The following is a 26,418-nucleotide window of genomic DNA, read 5'->3' on the forward strand; positions in this document are numbered from 1 at the left end:
CAAAGAATTTTAATAAATGAACAAGGAAATTACAAAATCAAAGGATTGGCGCCAGTTTTGGAATCTTGAAGCATTTCACCTCTCAGGTGTGATTGGATAATTCTGTAGACAGTAATATCAGATATCTGGAAAAATAAATTGGTATTATGGGGGTATGTGGGCAATGTGGGGTAAGATTGTAAGGATTAAAAAAAATCGGGAGTTTAAGGAACTCAGAACTCATAATTGAATGAATTGGGGAAAAGTTTAAGTAAAAAAATAATTATTACTTGTACTTATATGTATTAAGTATTTTAATAAACTACACTTGCTGAAATGCTTTTTTTTATTGAATTTTTCTTATGGTGAAACCACAGAGGATGAACGAAACTTACACGTAACCTCACTTTTCTGCTGTTAAAGTTAAATGAGTTATAATAATTAATAACAAATAAAACTGCACTCGCTGAAAGTTTAGCTGAAGAGATGAAAATCGAAGTTACAATTTAGATTTTAGAACAATAATTTAAGATGTCCCCTCAAGGCGCATGTGCCAAGTGGCGTGTGAAAAAAAGTGCGGGATTTAATTTTGATGTTATACCTAAATGTTAGCAAATGTAAATACGTTCTAAGCCGAAGACGCTGACGCTTTTTAGAATGATAGAAAGACGCCTTTTTTAACTTACGGAAAAGATTTCTGAAATTTCAACACAAATTTTTCTGACTGACCACATTGGGTGACTTTAATGCAGTTTATCATATAATTTAATAAGAGCTCTCACGAGAGCTTTTTTTGTCGAAGTAAACTTGACATTTCAATGAGAATTTTGTTGCCTGGCCATTTAAAGAAAAAAACTGCCTCTGAAAAAATTACGAGTCCGTAGGACGAGTAATTTTTCCTGGCAGTTTTTTTGAGTATCAGAAGACTTACTTTACGTGTTGGTGTTTCCACTTTTATTGTCTCAACTATCGCACATTACGTGAACAAGGATTACCTACCTATTTACCATGTCCAACGTGTTCAAGCTCTTCAACATGGAGATCCATTTCGAAGGATTACTTTTTGTCATTGGCGTGGCCGGAAGATCGATAAGGTACCAAATTTTCTGAGTCGATTATTAAAACAACGGACGAAATCGAAATCGTTTAATTGGGCCCCATAATTTACCTCCACGCTTGAATGGCGCAGCGTATTTGGATTTTATTCAAAATGTGCTGAATGATCCAGTTAATACCAAATTCACACAATATAACACAGACATATAATACAAAAATTAATAAATATTTAGAACTCTCCGTTGCTATGAGAAATCTTTGGTGTTTAAAAAAAAATTCGATTTTACCATTTATAATTTCAGCAACAGGAATAGTACCGTAATTTCTTTTTAAAAATTTAAAAATTTTGGACTTAGAGAACACATTGGTGGTTGAAATTCAAAAAGGTATATTATTATACTCATGTCACATCGTGAGGAAATTCCTTAACATTGACACAGAACATAAAACACAAAAAAGTCAAAATGTGGAGGCGAGACGCCGGTAATTATGTTGATAAGCACTGCACTATTACTTGATAGTATTATCCGTAATAGTGTATGTACTCCGGCAAAATTGCCGTGCCGCCGGGTGGAGGTGGGATAGTACTAGTTGAAGAATTAACTGTCCGTGTGATGCAAACGGCCAAGAATATACGTAAAAATGCGGAAATGTTAATGCGAACACAGGCTTCTTATTCCGAAGGACACATGCCTGCATGAATAATGAAGGCCGCCATTTTGAACATTTATTATGATTAAATCAGGTCAGTGAAATTATTACTATAAAACCTATCTCAATAATACGTTTTTCTAACCCCTAATTTGCCACTTCGCTCATGGGATAATCATCAATTGAAACTATACAGAGAGTGAAAATGTTTTTATGCGGTAAAAACTTTACTAGTTTTTTGAAGAAAAAACGATCGCTGTTCTAATACTAACTGTTTTTTACTGTTTTTCATTCGAGGATTTTAACCGAGTAATTCTTTTTTCGTCCTTCGTTCTCAATGGATGTGTAAACATATGAGCGGGTATGAATTTTAAGGTTCAAATAATATTTTATTTTAACTGTTTTAAATTTTTTGCGGAAAAAATGATTAATAAAAATAGTAGTTTATTTAACAAGTTCGTGTGTAAATTGGGCTTTTTTGGCATGAGTGGGCCAGTTAAAATTTAAAGGCCCACGAGTGCCAAAAAACGCCCAATTTACACAAGAACGAGTTGAATACAACGTTTTTTTGTCCGCTGAGCCCCTTAAAGGCTCCAAATCGCTTAAAATCTTTAAAATTAGCTTGATGTTTCGTTTTGACAGTTTATGACATTTATCAAAACCCGCTCACACAGGAGAAATTTCTCAAATTCTGACAGTGTTGAAAAAAAAATGTTGATTTTAACGAGTCCTATTGTTCCTCTAGTTCTTTTTTAAATTCATTCATTCACAGTAAAAACGTTCCGAATTGAAACTTTATCTTACTTTTAACTTACTCATTTCCATTTGTATTTAAAATGTGGCAGCTTCAGAGATCGTTGATTTCTCATCTGAAAAATAAATTCAAAAACGCGAAACATTTCTTAAACCTATGCCTTTAATCTTTAGTTGTCGGTTTTGATAGGACCTGGCCCGATGTCGGTTGTAGGAGGGCCGTGCTCGTTGTCGGTTTTGGAAGGGCCGGACCCGTCGTCGTTTTGGAAAGTTCGGGCCCGCTGTAGATTTTGAAGGTACGCGCCCGATTTACAAACTTAGTTTTCTCATAAAATTTTAAATCTCATCGAGTCGGTCCCTCAATGACAGATTGGAAGATATCATAAAGTCCATGAGGTTTTGAAGATGTACTTGGCGGTGACTCTTTGCTTGTCAAACTTGATTCTACTTATCCTCCAAAATTTACAACTCGATTGAGATTACTAAAACAAACGATGACACTATCAAAATGAGTAATCGTGAATATTGAATTCCGTTCAAAATATTTATTTCTGCCTGGATAAGGTAAAGTGGAATAAATTTGACGCATTATGTTTTATTGCCTAATAAAATTTGATCAAACTTTATCTACTTTACTACGTGTGCGATAGTAATGATCCTATTTTTATACAACTGCTCTTACAAAACCTACACGTATATAAAAACGTCGACTATTTCACTTTCAAATTTCAAAACAGTAGTGAAAGAGTACAAAATATCAATTCATCCTAATGAATGTTTGTGGTCCATTTCAGGTAGCTGACACCACAGTCATTTTAAAAATTAACTGCCCTTAATGAGGCAGCCATAAATTATTTTACATTATTTTTAGAAACACGCTATAGTTTTTTGTTGGTCCGTTTAATACAGTGTTTTTCTTTTGCTTTTCTCCTTTTGTCAAATGTATTTCACGATTTGTCAAATGACTTTCCAATTTTTTAAATGTCAAAATGATATATCAAATGAAATTCCCCTTTTCTCAAATCACTTTCACTTTATACAAAATGCTTTTCTTATTAATTTAATTGATTTGGATAATTTTTTTTTAAGCAAACAAAAACTCTATTTTATCTTTAATATTATAAATACAAATAACAATAATACATAACATATCTAATATAATACAATAATGCATAATACAAACATACAAATTGTCGCATGTATGTACGTTCAACACGTGAAACATATCTGCATGATTGCCATCGACGAAATGAGATACATACATAGGTACATAATGAATTGAAAATTTATATGTATTACGTAATATTAAATTTTCAATTCATTATCTCATTTCGTCGAAGACAATCATGCAGATATGTTTCCATGTGTTGAACGTACATGCGACAATTTTCCGGACTTATATTTTCAGAAGCTGTATGAACTGCTTCGTATAATTCATTTTCGTTTGTTGACTGGGCTCTTTTTATTAACTGTTTCCACTGATTAAATAGTTCCTCTATGGGGTTTAAAAAGGGACTGTAAGGAGGTAGAAATACTGCAAAGTGGCCATGAGCTTCAATGAGAGTTACTACTTCTTCACTCCTATGAAACCGCACGTTATCCATAACGAAATGAGCTCCTTGCACAGCGTCATTATTTAGATGATTAATCAAGGACGTTATAAATTCCGAAAAATGATCGATATTATATGGTCTATCTTGAACTTGAAACAAATATAAAGAATTGTCATTCATCGCTGCAGCAATGGAATAGTTGCGTCCTCTTAGTTGAGCTTTAACTTTCGATGCTCGTGTATTTCTTACTGATCTTCCATATGAAACTCGAGAATTTACTTGAATTCCATACTCATCAATGAAGAAAATTTTATCCCTTTCAAGCATAATTCTATTATACTGAACTGCATAATCAAAGCGAGCTTGAATGGTATCAGGTGTGTTTCTTCTCTCAGGAACGAATGAAATTCTTTTAACTGAATAATGAAAATTCTGAACGGCTCTGTTGACTGTAGATAATGAAATTTGATTAATATTTGGCCACTGGATTAAACACTTTGTTTTCAGTTGCTGAAGAGTTAAGGAGCAATCTTCATCCACCCAGTCACAAATCTGTTCCTTTTGAGCATCAGATAGTTTTTGTTGTCGATGCCCAGCACTTTTTTTGGTAGTATTTTGAGTCCTTCTGTATGTGGAATAAATTTTCCTCACTGTGTTTGGTAGTACATTAAATTGGTGCCCTACATTATTTGCTGTTGTACCGTTATTCATGGAATTTATTATCAACCCACGTATTTCATCACTTATTTTATTATTCCTTCGTCTCTGACGATGATCCATATCAATTGTAATTATATTAACTGTAATTATTGCAACGTGAAAGTTAATTGACAAATCGAGAAATATATTTGACAAAAAAGGAATTTGTTCTAAAAATCATCGCTTACTAGCAAAATAAGTGGGAAAATCATTTAAGACATTGTGAAACACAATTGACAAAAGGAGAAAAGCAAAAGAAAAACACTGTAAATAAATAGGGCGTTATGGATTTGAGTAAATCAAATAAAGCTAAAATAATCTCTTGTGATCATTAGCCTGTTTACTCTAGCGTGGATTTAATTTTCCATTTGTACCTACCAGTGGCGGCTCGTCGAATGCAACACTTCTACTAAATGTAATTAATTTCTTAACGCACAGGAACCGGTTCCGTCTTGCTAACAGGATATGAGTATGAATGCTGAAATTTTGTAGACTTAGATGCTATTGAAAACTGTTTATTAAATAGTTTTTTAAATTATTCCGTTCACGTTGTTTTTGCATAATGATTTATTTTTTTAACGTTGGACACACTGTTTGATTTCCGTCACTAAAGTGCCTGAATTTCCCGCGATGTCTGAGTATTCTTCTATTGCAAACTAGTAAGACTGCCAACAATGCACTAGACATTGACGCTATTTATAACCTCAAACTTAGAAAAAAATAATCTAATTCAACAGACAGGTTACTACCAAATTAAATGCAAAATTCCCATGACCTCCCATTATGCCAAAACAACGTGAATGCATTTTAAATGTCTTTATTGTAGTTCGAGTCGGCAGTGAATTTTTTTGCCGACACGACCTTCAAGCATCTAATGTACCCTCATCACATGTTATAAGTAAACACTCGATCATTTTGAAAATATGTAAAAATTCCTGGAATTCAGGTTGTTGAACTTTTTTTAGTAATTCCTGTCGAACATAAAATCATGTATTATTCATGTAAATAAAAAACATAAATTAACCGAAATCCATGCAGTTGAACACGCTAACCGTCCGCTTATGATAAAATCGAATTAAAAATTCTCTAATCACGGAGGTTCGTCGATTTTTCTCCAATCGGTGCTCTTTCACCTGGGAGTTTTCTCACGATTTATTATGGCAGTTATCTGTAACTGTTCCCGAAAGCCAAGCGAACATTTCAGATTTTTTTCGAATGAGAAAACCTCGCTTATCGAAGCTTTCAGAATTCATAGATGACATCACTCGATTCGTTTTGTTTTTCGACACACATGTCATGTACCAGATCTGATGCCTATCGAAAACACGTCGGCAATTTGCATGTTCGGCATTTTTCCTGCATTGTGAGCGTTGGACGTTGATGGGGCGCAATTAGTGATGCGCTCGATGATGGCTCCTGAACCGATTTTCCAGACAAAAATGCTGTGTGGTCCGTCGGATGGGCGAGCATTTAGAGGGGCCGAGCGGGGTCGATATCCTACGGCCCAAAGGGGAGTGTCCGTTCTGTAACGTATAATTTGTATGTCAACAAAGAATAATAACACCGGAGTTAACGAGTTTTCAACTTATCTCGTTATTTATTTGTGTATTGCTGCAGGTATGCGATGGGAGGCGGGTCCTCTTGCCTTATTATAACCGAGAAGTATGCAAATTGTCGACTGTATATTTGTTTTATAAATCATGATTAAAGTTAGTTTTTTTTTAAACCGACTCTATGTTGATGTATGGTAGTTATGGGCTTGTCCAAACAAGCCGAGGGACGGCCGAAAGCTGGCGGTACCTTTTTAATCGAGCCCCCGGGACAAGACCGACGTGCATTTTTGTTTATTTTACGAAACGGTCTTTTGTTGGGAAATTTCGGTAAACGGATCGCGTTACGCATTTATTCGGCCTCCACAAAGGGGGCATATATCATGCGGTATAACACCGACAACACCTCTTCAGACTTTTTAAACAAACAGTCGCCGCTTTGATCCCCGCCAAGATGGCGAATCGACCATAAAAAATTTCCAGAAACAACCAGGCCGCGTTGTGATGATGATGACCCCATCGCCGTCCCGTGGAGATGCGATTTTCGACGAATTGATCACGTGCTCACAGGAGGGAAATACTTACATTAGATTCAGTGTTTTCTCTGAAATACCTAATCGATTTTTCATTCTGGACATCAAAGAAAGCTGTGTTAACGTAACAGAAGCAATTATATTTTAAAAACTTAAAAATAAACTCCCTGACGTCATTGTTTTCTTCTACTACTGCTACATATTTCGAATTCAATTTTATTGCTGCTTTCCCAAAAGATTCTTCGTGACTGATGAACGATGAGCATTTTTAACCACATACTCGAGTCCGTAATGTCTAAATTATACAGGTGGAACAAAAAAAAAATTAGAAAAGATAATAACCAATAATAGCAGATAACAGGTAAGTTTTTACGTTGTAATTTTTTTGAATGTAAAAAGATAATCACTACCAAAAGACTTTAGTTTAATTAACACACAGTTGCTGATGACCGTGACCTTTTCATATCAATTAAAATTATTTGTTCGTGGAAACCGTATAGGCTACGAGTATATTGTTTGTATAATTTAAATCAAACAACTTTTCAAATTTAAAAAAAAAACAATTACAAAAAGATAACACTTCCTACTGTACCTACACAAAAATTCTAAAATTTCAATAATACAACTAACGGCTTTGATCATTTTAGCTAACATCTAAAAGTAGGTTGATTGATCACTGCACATACCTATCCCAAAATAAAAATCTAGATTTTATTATGTTATCCAGGAAAATCCAATGAATTTAAAATTTGTTTTTAAATCAAATCTGACGTCTTGTTTCCGTGTAATTATTATTCATATTATCACAAAATTTAAGGTAGAAATTGCAACGACTGATAATATTGTTTAAATCTTATAAAATGCATAAAAATTGATGGAAAATAATGTTGCTGTTTACTTACTTGAACATAACTTTGAAATAATTATAAATTATACGAATCGTTGCCGACTATATTCTAAATACAATCACTTCTCGATAATATCCAAGTTCGGCAACGTCGCATGCAGAGATTAAAAGGTTTACACACTTTTTCTTTTCTTCTCGAGTTGGATTTACTTATGTTTCTTTTCTACTTCTCCTTTTTGTTTTGCAAATATGTATGTATTCAATTGTGCAAAAAATTGTTCATTTTTTTGGATTCAGTTCCTTAAACACTTAACTTTGCAATGTTGCACTGTTTCAGGTAAATGCCAACTTTAGTCAAATTGCAACATTTCATAACATAAAAAGAATTCTACGTTAAATATTTGATTATCGCTGATGAAGCTACTCCATTCGTTAACGGAAACAAAACAAGCACTAGTTCACTTGACCACACATTTTTTTGAACGCACGTTGCATGCTTGATTTTAGTTGAATTAATAAATATACAGGGTGGAACAAAAGTATTAAATATTGACTGTAACTTTTTAATTTGACAATTTATGAAAAAATGTTTAATATAAATGTTGATTGGTGTATTATCCTGCATCATCTGGTCTTTCTAGTTTGTTCCTATCTTCTTTTGTTTCGTTGCTATGGCAACCAACTTTGGTTTTTTAAATAGCACCCATACATTTTTTGTATGATTTTCAAACAAGCGCCTCTTTCTGTATTCATAAATACAGTTTTGCCATTATGGGGAAAAAAAGAATAAATAAAAAAATAAATAATTAAAAAATAGTTATTTACATTACCAGATGCGTAAGTGAACTTTTTTTGCCAAGGAGGTAGTTCAAGACCCGAGGCGACAGCCGAGGGCCGTGAAACCTCCGCGGTGAAAGAAGAAACTTACGCATCGTGTATTGTATTAAATTTTTCCTACTACGAAGCACCAACATTTTATAATGTTAAAAAAAAAATAGCAAAAATCGTGCCGTATCGCGACCATCCTTGGATCTTGGAAGTAAAAACCATAGCAACAGCTTTTACAAACATTTTATTTTTCGTCTTCAAACGGCGTGAATTGTGTAAGTGCGTGTAATTCGTAGTAATGTTAGTTTGATAGTTTGCGGTTATTGGTATTTATGCAACAAGTCTTCCCGCAAAATATGGAATGTGACGGAATTGAAAGAGCCGCTGGAATTATGTTAGGCTCATTGTCGCCTGTCAAGTCGGGTGAGCGATATAACCTAACTTTCCAACAATTCATAAATCACAATAAATGTGAATAAGTAGATTAATTTTCCTTTGTTGTATTCAATTGGACTAATTAAACTACATATTATTATAAAATGTGTTGCTGTTTTCTATTTAATGATTTGGGTACCTCAATCGAAATTGTCACAAAATAAAATAAATTCTCCTCGTCCCGTAAGGAATCTCCTAGTCGCGTAAGTATTTTACTTTCGTAGCTAGCAACCACACGCAAGATAGGATTCACTTTCGATTACAAGTGTGTTGCTAGGGCAGTAGATGAAACTTTCTAGATACGTAGTAGGAAAAATATATTTACTAAATAATGAAATTGAATCATCATTTTTGGTTAAGAATGCCATGGAAATTTGACAAGTAAAAAAATTATTTTATTAAGAGCTTAATAAAAAAAAGTTGAACACAAAAACTTTTACAATAACAAAAGGCTATCAATACTAAACCAAATGTTCAAATTGAGCTCCGTTGACTGCCAAGCAATGACCTAATTAATATTTAAAATTTATTTTAGCTCTTTGTAAGTTAATTTTATCACTTTTGTTTTTTTTTTCATTTTATTTTAAATTTAGTAAACATGTGAAACCGTCATTACTTTATTCTGAGGTTATGCGTTACATAATTTTGACATGGTTTTCACCCACAGCAGAGATAACCCCCAGCCAAATAATACACTTTTCATAAATGAAACAAGGAAATTCCAAATACTTATAACAAGAAAATAAACACAAAACGATTCCAATGATAATATCAAGGCCAAATTAAAAGCGAAGGTTACCAACAGCATTGAAACTAGGGTATTATTAGCAGGGGTCTTGCTGCCAACGTAAATTTGAATTTCCAACGCCTACCGCGATGCCATTTATTCTGAATTATAATATAAAGTCTGTCTCAATTCTAGTTTCCACCACCTGTTGAATTATGTTGGCAAAATAAAAATATTTCTAAACCGGGGATTCTTTAACCAAAGTTGGCAATATAATTATTTTATAAACATGATTCGAAAACATTAAAATTAGTTCATAAGTTTATTTTGTTTTTAGAATTTGATTTTCTACCTACTCACTAGCTGCATTTTAAAAAAGGTTTTCGTTCTTTTCCTTTATTCTAAAATTTTGAGTTTTAAAAACGGAAATTGACAGATAACCTAACAAATACAATTTTTCACCAAACAGTGTTGCCGATTGTATTTCCATCGTAGAATGCAGTGTTGGTGGAAATTTAGAATTGAGACAGACTTTAAGTACCATTGCACGTTGATTGGACAATTTTCAAAATTGCGCGACTACAGCAGGAACAAGAAGTGCGAGTGAAGTCAGATTTTAATAGATGGACGCATTCGCTAACCCAATCAATGGTTCTCTATTTGTTCTTTAAGAAAACAAATGTTTGTAATATGCTACCAAGAACTTGATGGCCCGGTCGGAAAGTGAATACGAAACGGTTATTATGTAATTGTAACGAGAATCGACTTGCAGTGATTCTATTCATATTTTAATTTTTTTCTCACTCATTTCGTTGACAACCACTGGACAACATTTCACCTACCTACCACTGATTAAAAACTGCTGATTTAACCGATGAGTGCTACAATCACCACTTTAATCAAGGCTCAACAGAAAAAGTATTGGATTTACAGCGGGATTTTTTTAGAAAATTTAGAAACTGTTTTATTATAACACCGTAGTTGTTAATTTACGATTATAAAATTAAAAGTTTGAAAAACGTTCAACCTTAAAGCTAGAAAGTTCATCTCTTCCAAACTAACAGTTTGTTTCTGTAGATCGTTTTCTAGCAAAAACCATCTGACTCTCATGTTTGCTTCTAAATAGTTAGTTCATATTTTGCAGATGCCCAGCTGGGAATATCATCAAATCAATTTTGTTTCGCATGTTCTGCGAATTCAGTGATGGCCACTTTCTGGACAAGGTCACTATATTTCAGGTGAAGGTCACAATGTTTGTGGACAAGGTTTTCTATTTTGTCTTCTTCTTCTAGAACCTTTTGCAATTGAGGGAAGAAAATGCAAAATGCAAAAAAGGGTCACAATGTGGCTACTTATACTCGGTTCTACTTTTAGAAGATTTTTATGTCATTTCCAATCCGAATCCACACTATTTACATTAGATTTCAAAATGGTTGTCGACGCAGTTGGCCCCGAAAGTTCAAATTTAGGTTGGCAGTATTATACCTATGGTAGCCAATTAGCCATTTTGCTGGTAAATTAGTAATTTTAAAGTTCTTTGGTTAACATTTCAACAAAAATGTAAAGTAATGTTATACCAAGAAATTACTCCCTAGCCTAGAATTCGAACTTTTAGGGAAATTACGTTTTTCATGTTCAATTTTCAAAGCCTAAGGTTAGTTACTATCAATTACTAAGTGATTCGTTGGACAAGTCCAACTAAATATGCCCCAAGAAACTGATTGTGAAACGAAAAAACATTTTTAACAGTTACCGAGAAATTAGCCATTTGCAACTGTTACAACGAATTCGATGCCTTACATTTTTGACATGGTTACGATATCTTTTTGTTTGTCACCAGAAACCACATAGCTCATAGCCTCCAACCTAACCAAATTTATGGCAACCTATACAGTATAGTAACGAATATCCCTAAATCCTAGGGAGTAATTTCTTGTTGATAAATCTATACACTGTTGACTAATCATTTTTAAAATTTTTATTTTGAAAATTTTTATACAAATTAATAATGAACTATATAATAACTAAGAAATGTCAAATGTGTATTTTTATTTGGATCTTCTATTTGAAAATATAAAGTTGTCATTAAAAAAAAATAATGGAAACAAGATATTTAGATAATTTCCACATTCCTCGGGTGCGATTCGTTCCACTCAACAAATAGGCATAATTAATATAGGAGCGCGTTATCTGGTGGCGTTAAATGTAAGGTAAACAACGAGTGAAATGTTTATAAGCGCAAGGTGCTCGAAAGACTACAACACACCACTTTAAAGCATGTGTTATATCCGGTTCGTCCGTCCGAAATAGCTTCGCCTCTCCTCCAAGAGCTCGCCTGGAACGCTCTCGAGACTCATTTGAATGGTCGTTGAATCTCGGACGTTCTCGGCCCACCTCTCGGCACGACAACATTCCACAGTCCCCTGTCTACCTAGCTAAACACACGATTTCAAAATTCAATCCGTCGGAGACCGCGGTTGTGAGGAGAGTGTAAAGTGCGCGACTTCCAAATGTTCTTCGTATTGTTTTTGTTCGCCATCGGAAGGGCCGAACCGCTTCTGCGGACATGCGAGCCCATCCGCGTGGAGATGTGCACCGGACTCGGCTACAACATGACGGGGATGCCCAATCTCGGCGGCAACGACCTGCAGCAGGAGGCCGACTACACCCTCAAGTCTTTCTCTCCTCTGATCCAGTACGGATGCAGCTCCCAGCTGAAGCTGTTTTTGTGCTCGGTGTACGTGCCCATGTGTACGGAGAAGGTGGCCAACCCCATCGGACCGTGCCGCGGCTTGTGCGAAAACGTGCGCTCCAGGTGCTATCCCGTGCTGAAGGGCTTCGGCTTCTCGTGGCCGGAGGCTCTCAACTGCTCCAGATTTCCACTCGAAAATAACCACGAGCACATGTGCATGGAAGGACCGAAGGACAAGGGCATCGACATCACGGCGCCGGTGGACCCCGCCGTCCAGAAGTTCGACTGTGGCAGGAACTATGTGCGAAACGAGAGAGGGATCTGCGTGCCCTCCTGTGACACTAACGTCATGTTCGACGATTCAGAGAAGAATTTTGCAGAGGTTAGTAACCCTTTTTTTTTCAACAATAACTAATAATAGGACACGGAAATTCAGAGATGCGAAAGAATTGCCTCCGGATGGATCGATGTAATTTTGACGGCATAGGCGGAACAGGGTCGGTTCCAGGCACAGGTATCGGCGCTTCTGGCTCAGATAAGAATTAACACAAAAAAAAATCACGAATGACCATTTAAATTTTCACTTCGAGTTGGCTATGGATCTTTTTTTTTTGTGTTACTTTAGACACAGATCGTGCTGTGTGTCAATTGTACCCATTGACATTTGTCGTTCTTGTGTTTTTCTTCTTTGTAATTTTTTCATTAATGCATTTAACGGAAGCAATTTTCGTGATTTTTCTTTAATTCGAGATGAATCTGTTTTGTTCGGCAATCAAAATTATAAAAATCCAATTATTGATTTGTTAAATAATTGGGTTTTTGGGAGCTTCTATCTGCCTTCATCCGTTGACAGTTTAGTCCGGATTCGTCGTGTCTGGAACCACTTCCGTAATAGTAATTTTTGACATCTGTCATATTTTGTTGAATTTTAGGTGTGGGTGACTGTCTGGGCGATGATCTGCTTCGTGATCAGTTTGGCTTCAGCTTTGACCCTCACAATTGGTGGAGGGCGCGTCAAAGCTCGCCCTTTGATAAGTCTGGCCCTGTGCTACTGCATGGTGAGCGCCGGTTGGGCCTTGAGGATGTTCTCCGGGCGCATGTCGTCGTATTGCCCGAATGGTGGAACCCCCGAAGACGGTCTCTCCAACGTGAACTGCGCCTTCGTCTTCCTTCTGATCTACTATTTTGGAATGGCGGCCAACGCCTGGTGAGTAGAATGATTGAGAACACCGCTTACGGGACAGTCTCCTTGCGATAATTGGAAATTAATTTTAATTTCATGCAAATTTCATGGTACGCCGGCACCGTGAAGTTCCGCGCTTGCCGTTCGATTAAACCCGAGCTGTGTCCCCTTAAATCTCCGATGAACCAACGAGATTGAAATTACATTCCGAATGCATAGTTTGACGATGTAATGGCCGCGAAGGGCCCCTCTCGCTCTCGCGATCCTTCTTTCCTACCTGCCAGACTGCTATGACAGGCCGTTCCGCCGTAATTTACAACCGGGGCCCGGAGTGGTCGTTACCAAAAAAGAAATATTAATAATTCGTGTAATTTATGCCTTATGGACCCCAGCCGGACTGTTTATTTACACAACCACACTAATTGCCTGCTACACTAAATTAAATATTTAATGGCGATGGGACATTACAGTCCGATGCTCTTCGATTGTCTCGTCAAAAACTTTCGAGCTATTTTATGGTAATTAACTTGTTACCTATCACGACGCCCCGGGAAACGAAGAGGCAGCCGTTGCTAAAAAATTCTTACAGGTGTCCAATGGATCATGGATTAGGATAAGCTCCTTAGTGGAGACGCTCACACAAAAAGATCCAGAATTTCACGGGCGACAACCACAGAAATCGGTGTGGAGCTTTGAAGTTTCCCTTTTGTGTGCGAAGTCATGTTCTAGCTGACACGAAAAGAGCACACCCAAAAAATTTTAAATAATGGATTCGCTCCTGTTTACACCAACAATTAAATGAGTATTTCAATTCGTTACTCTTGTACCTCGTTTTAACTTCATTATAACCAATAAATATCGAGAATAACTGTTAACTGACGTAGGTATACTACAAACTACAGTACACACAGTTACAATACAAGACAGAGTTACATGAAAACACCATAGTTTTATTTGGTTGGTGTAGCCACTGTAAATTCTAAACGCCAAACAAAAACTTGAAAATTGGCCCTTTCGCGAGGTGGCAGTTGGCTGGGTTTCCAATTTACAAATGAATTGAGTACCTACAGTTTCTCCAGCGAGAGATTGGTTGGCATAAAAATCACTAAATTCTACGTAGCGAAAGTACAGGGTGAGCAACAATAACTGTTTCAGTTGGCAATAAAAAATTTTACATGAAATTTTCAAGACTGAATTGTACCTATTATCCGTTCACGATTATTTCAAATTCGGACTGTCTATGAAAATCTGACATTTTAGTTGGCAATATTGTGATTTAGGTTATAATTGAATTACACTGATTCAATTAGGGAATTGACAACAAGACGAATATTTAATAACGAAACGTCATATGACAGGACCTGACGCCAATCTAACAAAAAAATATCGTGGCCTCCTGCGTGTTTAAAATAATCGTGAACGGCATATATTTCGGTTTGTTTTATTGACACTATTGACAGCTGGTATACATTTCATATTTAAACGTCTTGGTTTTTGTATTCTTTTATTAATAAAATGGTTTTCTCGTTGGAACATGACATAAAAGTCACCAGAATTTATTGCCAACTCAATCAGTAATTGTTGTTCACACGGTAGTACCTAGCGCATGTAAAATTTGAAATATATCCTTCAAGCAGTAACATTTTTGCCCTGAAATTGTGCTCTAATTAATGTATTCTAGTGCATTTTGTAGTGTTGCGTTAATTTAATACAATTTAAAATCTCCCAATCTCTCGCTGGACGAAGTATACTTCAATTATTGATGTAACTTGTCAAGATTCAAATTTCTACTCCAAAAAATACAGAAAATATCGAACGGGCTTCATCTTAAGTGCCACACACAGTACGTGCGTACGTTTGCGAGTTACACGTTTACATTTACGTACATTAATTGAATGAGTATATGTAGTTGCGTTTTATATCAGATGTTCATTTAAATTTATCCCCAAAGTAGGCCTTGAAGAGGCGATTGTGGACACACCGCGGATTACAGATCACGGTCACGGATCAGCTGTTTAAATCTAACCTCATTTTTGCGTTGTTTGTGTTTTTACTCTGCAGACTGACGAGTGGTGCGTTCACAATGGATTCTTCAACGGCAACTGTGAGGATAAATTTTAATGAACAGCCGATACAATAAAAAATACTTGTGATTTTAGATTTTTTCCTCAAAATACAACTCGCGTCACACAATTTTGGAAAATTTATATTAGGGAGTGGACAGCAAGCATAATGCATAAATTCATTCATTGTGAAATATTCCAACGCCGTTACATAATATCTTCTACTCTTATTTTCCATGCTTCTAATTACATAAGTATTTATGAGCCTGATTAGCTAGAAGAGATTAATTCGTCTCAAGTTTCTTTTTATACATTTTTTATTTAAATTATTTAATGGTTCTAAAATCGTACAAATTTTGCCTAGACCAATTGAAATTCAACGAACACACAGTTTAATTGAAAACAATGAAATACAAATCAGAACTAACGCTACACATCCTGTAGAGAACTGTTTACTATTCCTTGAGCGTTTAGTGAGTTACTTTTGAACAAGGAAGGCCTCAATTTTCGTCATGTTTTTTTTGTAATAATTCAACTTTTTCATGACTGTAATTTGACTTCACTATCTTGTTTGCTGCCGTTTCTTTGATAGCAATGTTTTTTTTTAGTTGTAACAACAGAAATAGATAAGTCAGTAAATTGTCAGTTGGTAACATTTGTTTTGATTTGATTTATTAACGCTCACGAATTTTTTTTTTAAATTCAAAATTTGACTTTCACACTTGACGTTTTCCCGTCTGGTCTCCGCCACCGAAGCCACTATAAAATTCCATCGTTCAACGAGGCAGAGTATTTAATAGTTTTATAATGTTAATAAATCCCCAAGTTGCGTGCTATAAACGCACTAAAGTCGTTACGTATGCTGTAAACGTCTTATGGAAATCTATCGACATGTTTAGTGCTCCATTACTAGCCGGATTGTTCTTTAAAAATGGGAATTTATTGTACGTGTCTTGGGTTACTGCAGGTCACTGAATACCAAGTTAGCATATCCTAGTGCTGACCCCCGCTACGGGCGCCACCATCCTTGCCGCCTCTTAAATACCAAAATCAACTCTTTTACACAGGGCGCGAAATTATGCATTCAAAGGAATTAATTGATAGAAATGTTTGTAATGATAAAATAAAATCCCCTCGATGTCCTGCCCCTTTTCACGTAAATTTTGTAAATATGTATTTGAAAATATAATATGCATCAGTACAATAGTAAACTAAAGTGACTTGACCTGACCTGGTGGCGATTTAAAAGTTTTTTGAGAAAAACTAGGTGTTACATACTATCTTTTCGGTAAAACTAAATAGTGAGCTTTTGTTCGAAGAGTCGTGGATGAAAATTGAAAGATTCGAAGGAACACTTTCGTAGGCGGGGGCGGCGCGAGTGAATGAACATCTCGCGGCCCCCGGTTGGGCGCCACTCGGAAAAGTCTCGCTTCGCCGCACCATAATTATGATTATGGCACGGTTCGCACGCGAATTAACGTCGTCAATTGGCTTGTTTGGTTTTCCAGCCGGTTCGATTAACGAGACGAAGCGGAGGAGAAAGTCGTTCTCCGATACATTGAAACTTAAAACACCAAGACCTTCCCGTAACAAGTGTAAAATATTCATAGTTGGTTTTTTGCCCCCAAACCTTAACAAGGCGTTAAGCAGGTACGTTCTCAACAGGTTGTCCGTGGCGTCTCTAACAATGATTTGTTGTCGACCGGCCCCGATCGTATCTCTTTCACGCAGCTTTCCGTGGACCGCAGCATCGTTATTTAAATGTCTCGGTTGCTGTGGCTTTTGTTGGGCGGCGGCGGCGGCTCCGATTCCATTGTGGCCGCCGGTTGTGTCCTTTATGTTAAGCGTTCTCGTCGTTTTTTCGTCTTTCCAACTGTTAATTGGATTCTTGTTTAATGCAGATTGGTTCCGATGCGTGTACCGATCCCAAGTACGTTTACCTCGTGCTGTTCGAGGATCCCGCTGGGAGAACCAATCACGTGTCAAAACCGTCCGCTCGTTTATCATCACGATACCATCAACAAAACGAAGCTGTCGGCTTTTTTTCGGCCCTTGCTATTAATTATCTTCAAATGTCGACTTCCAACTTTCCAGCGACAACCAAATCTGCATTCGAAAAAATTATCACCAGTTTTAGATCTCTGCATCTTCGATAATTACACGGCCAGAGTTAGATAAACTTCTATAGCAAGTCAACCAAATTCTCTTCTGCTCTTCCTGATCCCCGTTCGAATCTCTAAACACGGTGCACGACGATCTCTGCCAACAGATGTTCAATGGATTTCTCAGAATTGTTCTTTCACTAATTTATAGGATTCTGACTACTGATGCCTCTTGCCTTCATGGAAACAGTAATTTACTTAGGAAGTGCGATAGTGTTTCTCTGAATTCACATCCCTTCTACCTTTTACCTTTACAGGTAACTTCCATAAAATATAACCTTCCCTCGTATATCCATCATTGCCAAATTTATGACTTTATGTTATGGCCATAAAACGATTTAAGAAGTCTCAGAGTCATCGTATCTTCTGCACCTCCAAACATTTTCATTTGCTTTTACCAGTTTTTTGAAAAGCTGAGACAGCATTTCGCATTCGACAATATCAGTCATCATGATTATATTTATACTGTCGTGTTTTTTTAATTGGGCATCGAAGTTGGCATTGAAAAGTCGATTGTGAATGAACCACTCGTCCTATTTATCGTTGTTGTAAATAACAAATCTTTCAAAATGTAAAGATTGTTTTTATTATTCCTGCGATACCGCGGAGGATTTATATAAAATGCAAATTCACAATGAAGCCCAAATATCTACTGTAAACAAAAGTTGCAAACTGTTAGAGGCATTTTCATATTTGGTGGCGGAAACAAAAGACTGAGAAATGTCACAAAAATGTATTGTCAGTGTCAAATTTCTCATAAACGCCGTAAAAAGGAATGTCTAGGTAAATTTATATTTTCGCTAAATAGATTGAAAAAACAAATTCTAAGGAAACCAGTTTTTGTCAGTGCTTCAAAAGGAAAAGTTATTCTCATATAATAATCAAACGTATTACAAATTATTTCTCTAGTTCGACGATGAATAACTTTCTTATTGCCAGTTTGCTGCATTTCTGTCGAAATCACGAACGTCTTTGAGAAATTTGACACTGACAATACAAATTTGTGACATTTCTCAGTCTTTTGTTTCCGCCATCAAATATGAAAATATCTCTATGAACAATCAATGAAAGTGAACGTGGTTTTTGTGTCCCGGCGCCCTGAACAGCTTTTTGTCCTTTTTTATTCTACGAAAGTGAACGTAGTTGTTGTAGGTGTTTTTTCTTAAATTTGGCGTAGAAGTTGGTAGAATTGATTATGAATGAACCACTCGCCTTAAAAACACTGATTTTTCAAACTGTAAAAACATGCAAAAAGTGAGGTTAGATTTAAATAGCTGATCAGAGTTGTAATCCGGTGGTGCGTTCACAACTGACTTTGCCACGCCAACTTCGACGCCAAATTTAAAAAGACACCCGTTATTTACAAATTGAGCAAAATGTACTCCTTATTAATAGGAACATGTTTGTGTCAAATATTTATTTAGTTTTTATCACTCCCAAAATAATTTTCCGAATCTCGTGTCTCTGAGCAGAACCCCATCGGTAAATTAAAATTCAAATCGTCTAAGAAAATATATTTATACCCAATATAAACCCGTCCGATACGCTTATTTATTTTGGCCCCGACATAAAACTCCTACCGTATAATGGTCGTTTATGGCCACCGTTATAGGACCGCCGTAAACAATTTTCTCGTCCGTCCTGTTTGGAAAAGGGTCGTTCTTTTTGACAGTTCAATATTTACCATCAGACGACCAGCTTAACAAGCACCATCTGCCCCTGCCAGAATTCATCGGAGTCATCTCGTTCGTCGGTGAACCTGACAACCTCTTGAGCTCCCACTTCCAATCGTTACCGTGGCTGTTACGATGGCTTTCACAGCTAATCGATGGCTCGTAAACGAGTGTACGTACACGCAAAACGTTGATATTTGAACGCGTTGGCGCTACCACCACGTTGTAATATTTTCGATCCGGTGGAACGCCACCTGGAAATTAGCCGACATTCCGGTGTCTTTTAGGAATTTCCAAATCGAGCAGAAAATCGTCTCGGTTTTCTATTCATGCATCACGTCGAGCCCGGCTGTGAAAATAAATATTTACAAGAGAGAAAAAAAAATAATCCGACCAGTGCAGGAGGCCATGTGTTGAGCAGCCTGGACGCTGTACCGTGACACGTCAACACCCCGCCGAATATCCGTGGAATCACCCAAGGAAGGACAGACTGATCGAACGTGCGTTCGTTATCCGTAAACGTAATCTAGTTAAGAATGAGTCAGGTAAGAATCCGAAGACGTTCGGATCGAGTTGGCCGTTGCGTCACAGAACAATGGGGCATCTTATTAACTCGACGAGCTCGTTTGTTTTGGTCGTGTTCTGCTGCTCTCCCTCCGGCCAACTGTATCTCGTAAATCTGCTTTTAAACGTCGGCGAGATCTGTTTTGAATGCCGCGCCATACCAGAATGCCATTTCTGGAATCGCAGAATTATAATGACGGCGTTGTTTTATAAATTTCAGATCGGATGTACGCATTATGTTCTTCAGATGGTCCACTTGGGGCAGATACAAGTCGCGTCGCAGCTTGGTCGGCACTCAGGCACGCTCATCTCGAGTTTCATAACAACCATTACTTTAATCATTGGATTACGGTTAATTTGTTACGTATTGCTTAAGCTTGTTACAACTGTTCCGGTGAATTAATCGAGCGTCGATCTGTCGAAGACACGGCAGAGCGAGCGCGAAGAAGAGTCGACCACCTCCCCTGACGATGTTCTTCTCGTTTCGGGTGTCCACTTAACCGGCCTCGTCCGTACATCTAATTCGAGTGTTATTTATTCAAATAATTTGTTGTCGGTTCAGTGACTCGTCAGCCACGTTTCCATTGTAGGAACCCTTTCCCTCGTGTTGTGGCCGAGCAAACAACAGACAATCCTGTCTACAGGGCAGGTGACTGCCAACTCAAATATTTGAGAGACCGATGCTGCTTGAATTATCTTTACCTAACGATGTGTTTGACACCTTTGTGTATTTTTAACGGAAGTCGAGCCGGGAACTGCATCGGTTATTATTTATTTTCATAGATCAACCTAATTGGACGATAACGGCGCCGCCAAAAGCCGCTTATCGTGGGTAATATTTTTTGCCGGAGCGCTCTGACAATCGAGAACCCACTCGAATTAGACGATATCGTCTTATCATTCGGCATTTTTTGATCTCAGATTAATAGTCGTACGATAAGGATTTTTACTAATTCATTTATGGTTCATCTGCGAAAGCGCTTTATCAGCTTCCGAAACGGTGTCGTCAACCTATGTTTTTTTTCGTTGGCGTGTGTGTAAAATCATTTGTGAGAATCGGTTCACCTGTTGAGTCACACAGACTCAACCCCTTTCTGATGGTTGAAAGGATGTAATTTGACACATCTGTTAGATCACAAATCACCGACTTCACCCTATAACCACACACCTGAAAAACACCTCAACTTTTTAACCTAACGGCAGAAAAAAGTGACCTACAATTTACACCGAAAACAAATTACATATTTATTTTACACACATTTTTATTTGGCACATTATAGCTTGGCTCGCGTTATCGAATCTAGATATCCTTCTAGATAATTAATTTGTTGAAACTAAAAATTATAAGAGATCTGATTCTACCTGGGTTCATTACTAATTCACATTTTACAAAATTGAGTGGTGTAATTATATTTTTTGTTCGACACTGTCACAATTTGAGAATTTTCTCTTGTGTGAACGGATTTTGATAAATGTCACAACTTGTCAACACGAAACGTCAAGCTAATTTTAAAGATTTTAATCGATTTGGAGCCTTTAAAGGGCTCGTCGAACAAAAAAACGTTGTATTCAACTCGTTCGTGTGTAAATTGGGCCTTTTTTGGCACTCGTGGGTCTTTAAAAATGGCCAACACGTGCCAAAAAAGGCCCAATTTACGCACGAACTCATTAAATAAACTACTATTTTTGTTCGACACTGTCAGAATTTGAGAATTTTCTCCTGTGTGAACGGATTTTGATAAATTTGACAACTTGTCAAAACGAAACGTCAAGTTAATTTTAAAGATTTTCAGCGATTTGGAACCTTTGGGGGGCTCGTCGAACAAAAAAACGTTGTATTCAACTCGTTCTTGTGTAATTTGGGCTTTTTTTGGCACTCGTGGACCTTTAAAACTATCGTTTCACTCATGCCAAAAAAAGACCAAATCACACACGAACTCGTTAAATAAACAACTATTTGGGGACAGATCTGTCAGTGTTAAATATCAAAAACGTTAAATGAGATCGTGACCTAACCGAAGCACGCAAAATGTAATTACAGGAGAAGCTCGGTTATCTGGAATCGGGTTATCCGAAACCAGAATTGAAATGAAATACTCCGTATTATCCGAAATTATGTCAATCTGGCGCCGCATTATCTGGAATTGCATAAATATTACATATATTTTTTCCCAGAAGCCTTATGTAAAGGTGGATGGAGGGATATTGCTGCCAAAAACCGCAGCAATGTACTAAAACAAACAAGTATCATACGTTCAAATAAAAATCTGGCGTTGAAAAAACTAAACCATTTGGAACGGTGTAAAGATTGAATTTCCCGCCGTTTGACACGAATAACATTTGTTTATGTTTAAGTTTAATCAGCTCAGCACATAATTGAACATGCTTGTTTTTAGCAAAGGGTGCCCTTACATATTTTTTTCTAGAATAGGCATCGTTAGTTATTCAATTTTTACTGTAAAACATTCCAAAGAAAGAAAAAAAAGAAAGATTTTTTGTTTATAAATTTTAGGTTAGCTGTCAACATGTTTTAATCACATCTGTCAATTACACTTTAAAAAAGCAAACAATTGACGGTTTCCAACGCCTTCCCAGGCCAGGATTTCATTTGATTGCCTGATATTTCCAACTTTTTCAAATAACTTGTATTATCCGTTCACGATTGTTTCAAATTCGGACTGTCTATGAAAATCTGACATTTTAGTTGGCAATATTGTGATTTAGCATAATAAATCTATTTTAGGTTATAATTGAATTACACTGAATCTAACAAAAAAATATCGTGGCCTCCTGCGTGTTTAAAACAATCGTGAACGGCATATATCTTGTAAAGTCCATTCGTTTTAATAAACAATTGTCAATGTCAAAAATTCTTAAAATACCGGACTGTACCACCCCAGAAACCCCAGAATATTGTATTTATGGACCAGATATATAATGGTTTTTACACTAGATTTTTATTGAGGTTATGTATATGTTGCACTTTGACGTTTTTCTATCGCAATCACACAAATCACAATAATAATGTCATATCCAGCGACCGGTACGAAAGTACAGAAAAATGATATCTGTTAAGACCTTGCACATCAAAAGCAATGTTTCGTGATGTTTAATGATTCTGAAAAGTGAGTTGCGTCTTCAAACTTAGCAAGAAGAAATGAAGGTTTGTACGGAATATTTACTTGAAATCCAATAAATCGGGAAATGTGAACGGTTAAATAAAATGTGGATTGAAAGATAAAAGACAGAAACTAGCTTAATATTAGAAAAATGAAAAAACTAGGAAATAGGTTACATCAAAAATATGAGCAGCTTTCTCGCAAATTTCTTTCATCGACATTCATGGTTTTTCCGTCTCCAATTCTTTGCAGTATCGAACTACTGCCATCTTTTCACGTTGAAGAAGCGACTGACTGACCCCTTTTACGTGAAGCCATTCTTCAACTTTAAATTCTTCGCCAATTTTGAATTTTATGCTTTTATATTTAAACAAGTCCTGCACATGTCAAATATGTAGATGAAATTTGGCTGACACTCAGAGATTCCAAGATTGATTATTTATGAAATAACTAGGTTTGACATTTTGGCAAGTCTACCAACTTGACAACATTTTGACAATTGTTTATTAAAACGAATTTACTATATCTAAAGATTCAGATTATGGTGCGACATAACCATTTTAGTCCGCATCAAGGGCCACTGACAAATTCATTGCATTCTGGAAATCCACTCATGTTCGAAATTTTGAAATGTTTTAGGGAAATTTTGTCCGCAACTGTTGTTTTTCTGATTTGTTAATGACGTGTTTTGTTCCAGGTGGGTCTGTTTATGCGCTTGGTGGGTCGCACGTGTGGGACTTTCGTGGCCTCCGGAAAAGCTGAGGAGCCTCGGATCGGTGTTGCATGTGTGCGCTTGGGGTCTGCCGGCGGCCCAGACTGTCGCCGCTCTGGTACGAAGGGACGTCGACTCCGACGAACTGACTGGTGAGTGGTCGAAAAGTCGAAATCATTCCAAAAGCGCACCCTCGTCGAGATTGCCCCAGTGGCTCAGATCCGAGAAATATCGTGGAACTAGTTTTTGTAACGCGCCTCTTGAAATGCTTCCTGTTGTCGTGATAGAGCCATTAGTGGCACTGGTGAAAATCGCGCGGAATGTCGAATATGTCGTCTTAACGCATGTTCGGCGAGTCCGTCGTTTTTGCCGTCGGGAGTAATCTTTATTTCATGCCCCGCGGCCTTGACAGGATTTCGAACGTTATGCCAAGAAAAAGTGACGGCTAATTTGTCTGATTTAAGAAACGACCGACGACTGTCTGCACAAGACAAATATTCATTTCTGGCACTTCGTTAGTCGGATAGAGTCCCGCTGCTTAACGACACCACCCCCACAGGAAATTTGGCGTGTTCTGGTTTAATGGATTTCCTGCGGCTTACTACTGGAACGCCTACACGTCCACGTTTTCCAGTTTCACCGCTTAGGTACATTCCCGGTTCGTTTGTATAAAAAGCACCGATTGAAATCTGAAATAAATTAGAAACGTTGCCGCATCTCCTCTTCGGTCGGTCAGTGCTTTGTTGAAAAGCAAATTATAACGGACGGGTTCGGATCTCGATAACGAGTCGGTCGAAGCTCGAGACTAAGCATTTCAAAGTCGACCCTTGTTACGTGGTGAACATTTTGCGGGTCGCTGGTCGTGTCGGTGATTAATGGTGCGGTGCATTCGCGGCCCACTCGACTGTCACCATCGCGGCTCGTAACAAGCGCGAATCGGTCCGCATGCAAAACAGCTGCCCCCATCTCGGTTGGCTTTGTCTGGATCGCGCGCCACATTATTCACGACTTGTTGCTCGCGAATAAATTCTCAGACGGGTCCAATACCTTCAAAAAATGTCTCCCTTAATTCACGTTTCGTTCTGTTTTGCAGGAACCTGCTACATCGGCAACCGCAATTCGACGACGCTCTTGGCGCTCGTTCTCATTCCCGACTTCGCGTACTTCCTCCTGGGAACTTTCTTCCTCGTCTTGGGATGTGTGTGTGTCATCCGCAGACCTAGACCCTCGGCCGCGGCCCCTCTGACCGCCTCGACGCCGCGCAAAGAGAGCGACTTCCTCGGTACCGTCTGCGCCCTCTACGCGATTCCAACGTTCTGCGTCATGGCCAGCATCTACTACGAGTACACCAACCGAGAGTCGTGGCTGAGAGGCGCGAAGAAGCCGGCGTTGTGGGCCTTCCTTCTGCGTCACTTAATGTCGCTCTTTATCGGTGTGAGCACCGTCTTCTGGATTTGGTCGATGAAAACGGTGACCGCTTGGAGGGCGGTGTTGCGACGTCTAGGACCCAGGAAACAGCTTCCGGTGAAGGTGCCGACGATGCCCGTCCTGCGATACGTTCCTCCGAACGTTCCGAGTACCTTGAGCACGAGCAGTCGGCATTCGGCGCGACCGCATCCTCACAGGAAACCTAGGGTGCATCACGTCAGAACCGGGGGCGAAACCATCATCTAAGTTGTTTCGTTGCACTTGTAATTAGCTCATGTTCGTGCGAACTTCGGGAGTTGATCTGTTTAGCTCTTTGAAGTTGACTCTTGTACATATTCTGTGATCAAATCTGCGACCGCCGTCAAAACACGATTTTTGAATATTTATCCGGAATTTGTAGATTGCCATAACACGTCGTAGTGTGATGTAAAACAACAAACTGGCGAACAGTTGGTGTTGACAGATGACATCGGGACCTCTAGTTGTGGTTGGCGTCATTTGTGGGAAAATGATTTGCTAATTTGTGTAAATTCAGATTTGTACCTTACGTTGCAATCTCGCATTCGAGTTTCAATAACTGTTATTGCCAAAATGTTCTCGATAACAGTGAGAGTGACAGCTGTCAAGTTTAACATGTCGCTTGTTGAAATGAAGTTACCTGCGTTACCTACTGTGCATGTACGTCAATCATTGTTAATGCCTTCAGCCTCTTGGATGTTTATAAGAGATAAAGAAGTTAGATTTCTCTTTATTGTCATAGGAGAGGGTCCAGATAGACTTCAATATTTCAATAATTAGTAGCCGCGCTTGTCACGTTCCGATTTTAAACATGTCGTATTCCTTGTAAATGTGCCTTAAATTTCATAACAAATGTACGTAAAAGTGCCATTATGTATTGTAGATACTTCAGATACAGTCAAAGAATTGGAAAGGTTCGTTCTGCCAAAATCGTGATCTCACGATAATTTCTAAAAGCAAACCTCTTCAGTTAATTGCCTGAATTTTCATGGATAGAATGTTCGATAATTTTTTTATTTTTAATACATTTTTATGGATCTTTATTCTTATTGTAATTATATTTATTTAATTTTAAGAATGTAAAATTGTTTTATTGTGATATGTGTTTTAGAGCGTCTGTAGATACTTAGTAAAGAAAAATTAGAAACAAATCCATCTTTTTTCCTATCTGCGTCACCCGATTTTATTTGGAA

General features: G+C 37.5%; 1 protein-coding gene across 1 annotated transcript; it reads left to right on the forward strand.

Moving 5' to 3' along the window:
• Positions 1-11,963: 11,963 nt before the first annotated feature.
• Positions 11,964-26,376, forward strand: LOC138138014 (frizzled-4-like). The gene is made up of 4 exons (XM_069057675.1): positions 11,964-12,685; positions 13,236-13,510; positions 23,765-23,931; positions 24,873-26,376. The coding sequence occupies exons 1-4, from the start codon at positions 12,122-12,124 to the stop codon at positions 25,451-25,453; spliced, it is 1,587 nt and encodes a 528-aa protein (XP_068913776.1). The 5' UTR covers positions 11,964-12,121; the 3' UTR covers positions 25,454-26,376.
• The last annotated feature ends 42 nt before the right edge of the window (positions 26,377-26,418 follow it).

This window comes from Tenebrio molitor, chromosome 9, assembly GCF_963966145.1.
Source record: "Tenebrio molitor chromosome 9, icTenMoli1.1, whole genome shotgun sequence".
Lineage (NCBI taxonomy): Eukaryota > Metazoa > Arthropoda > Insecta > Coleoptera > Tenebrionidae > Tenebrio > Tenebrio molitor.

What these genes read in the sequence shown, in the direction of transcription:
- LOC138138014 (XM_069057675.1), top strand. Translation starts at nt 12,122, where the DNA reads ATGTTCTTCGTATTGTTTTTGTTCGCCATCGGAAGGGCCGAACCGCTT. An exon ending in CAGAGAAGAATTTTGCAGAG is followed by an intron (nt 12,686 to 13,235) that starts GTTAGTAACCCT and finishes GTTGAATTTTAG; the next exon opens with GTGTGGGTGACTGTCTGGGC. An exon ending in GGAATGGCGGCCAACGCCTG is followed by an intron (nt 13,511 to 23,764) that starts GTGAGTAGAATG and finishes GTTTTGTTCCAG; the next exon opens with GTGGGTCTGTTTATGCGCTT.